The following is a 2,022-nucleotide window of genomic DNA, read 5'->3' as shown; positions in this document are numbered from 1 at the left end:
TTTGAAAGCTCCCAAGATTTGTCTGAGTGCTTCGTTTTGCACTTGCTGGAGCTTTTTGGTCAACTCCACTTGACCATGAAACCACACCTCTGCTCTAAAATTAATAATGAAGGCAACACAACTAAGGTACAACCGTCTCATTGCTGTGAAGGATAATCCATACTGAGTGTTAGCAAGTCTCAGCAGTGCTTGAAAAGCATGTAAGCCAGCAGCAGCTTTTAACTAGATTTTGCTGCTAATTGTGCAGTGAGAACTTCAATAATTTTCTGCAGTTGTGCAAAATTGCTATCCTCATTACTGGTGCTGCCAGCAAAGCCAGGAGCAGAACTAGGTGGATCAGTCAGATGTTTGGGAGTGTTTGGAGTGATTCCAGGTCTAGTCGAAGTATCACCTGGTTTAAATGCCTTACAGTATGCTCTTTTAGATATACTAAGGCTATATCGGCCTTTTCTGAGTGGACTCAAAAACGACAATTCATCTGTAGAAGTTTCGGACTCATTTGATTGAGTTCCAAGTTTGTTATGAAAATCTGGAGAATTTTCGTTTTCCTCCATGTTCGCGATTTTATGGTTTGGGTAATGTCGCCGATTTTTTGTTTTGAAAAAAATTTTCAGCTCCTTGCTTGGTTTTTCGAACTGTCAAATTTACAATATCTTCGCCTATACTTTTCCAAATAATTTGAAATTTGAGATTTGACTGGTTGAATATCGGATCTTTGATATTTATTTATTTTTTCATTTGATGGTGGTTGGTTATTGAGTAGTAAGTGTGCCGAGCTAGCAGCAGATCGGGTATTCACCGGGCTGTTGAAACTCCAGTAAATTTGAGTGCAATTGAAGTCAAAAAATTTAAGCTGACTTTAATAGATATGATAACTGAGGATTCACCAATTTAGCCTGATTCAGGAGAGGTGGATGGATGATGATGACGTTTTTCGTTTTTTTTTGTTTTCAGACTTTGACTCGCAATTTTTTCCTCTAACTACATTCCCTGATACCACGGAAGGTATGGATAATCTCTTTGATAAAATCCGAGACTTCAACTTTCACATGGAGCCGAAGTCAAGCCCACGTTATATTGGAAAGCCAGAGAATAGGGAATTCAAAGCTTCTTCGTCTGTGGTTGTTTGCTTTGAACACATTTGACCAAGTAGAAAACGCTATCAAAAAAGGGGTCCAAATTTCTTGGACGAAAGTTAAAAGTGGAAGGTTACAAGCCCTTTAAAGCTACTGACTGATATTTGCGGCAACTGCCAATCATTTGGACACCAAAAAATACGCTGCCACCAGCCTACAAGATGTGGGCTGTGCAGCCATGATCATGCTACCAAAAAGCACATGTGCAAAGAGTGCATTGTGAAAGGAAAAGTTTGCTCTCACATTAAGTTTACATGTGCCAATTGCAATGGCAGTCAGTCATCTAGCAAGCTCTAGTCTTTGTCCTCAATATCAAAATATTAGAAAATCTAGCCAAAGAGCACAGCCTATGAATTTTTCTCAAAAATCTCATCATGGTTTGTGAATCAATGGACATGGGTAAATTAAAGATTCTACAACATAATTGTTTGAAGTCCCAGATGGTGATGTTGTCAGCTTTTGAAAGCGCACTATCAGGAGGGTATGATATTGTGGTATTTCAAAAGCCCTATATAAGCAAAAGTGGCACAAGTGTTAGCCAATTCCATGATCCCGAGAATGGTCGAGAAATGTCAGCCAAATCAACATTCAACTTGTGATTTTGTTGTGAGAAGGACTGTAATATTTTGTTTTGTCTAATGTGGATATGGGTTTTCGCCTTCATGGAAGGTTTCCCCATCTCATTACCCAAATGGGCACAGCTTGTTTTAAGATTGATGTACCAACCACACAGTATACCATAACTGAATAGTTTCATGTGTACTTAAAATAAGGAATAAGAATAATAATAACACGCCGTTCCCAATAGCTTCGGGCGTACGCCAGGGTGATCCGCTCGCTCCGGTACTGTTTACGCTCGCAATCGAACCTCTGTGTCGCCGCTTGC

At 39.6% G+C, this 2,022-nt stretch overlaps 1 protein-coding gene across 1 annotated transcript; it reads right to left on the bottom strand.

The window, feature by feature from the left end:
• Positions 1-218: 218 nt before the first annotated feature.
• On the bottom strand, positions 219-554 carry V1514DRAFT_322999 (uncharacterized protein; the record flags this gene model as incomplete). The annotated part of the gene is made up of 1 exon (XM_066926164.1): positions 219-554. One exon carries the CDS (start codon positions 552-554, stop codon positions 219-221), a length of 336 nt encoding a protein of 111 aa, XP_066780489.1.
• Positions 555-2,022: the final 1,468 nt, after the last annotated feature.

This window comes from Lipomyces japonicus (assembly GCF_038497905.1).
Source record: "Lipomyces japonicus strain CBS 7319 unplaced genomic scaffold V1514scaffold_132, whole genome shotgun sequence".
Lineage (NCBI taxonomy): Eukaryota > Fungi > Ascomycota > Lipomycetes > Lipomycetales > Lipomycetaceae > Lipomyces > Lipomyces japonicus.
This window is presented reverse-complemented; position numbering and strand designations above follow the sequence as displayed.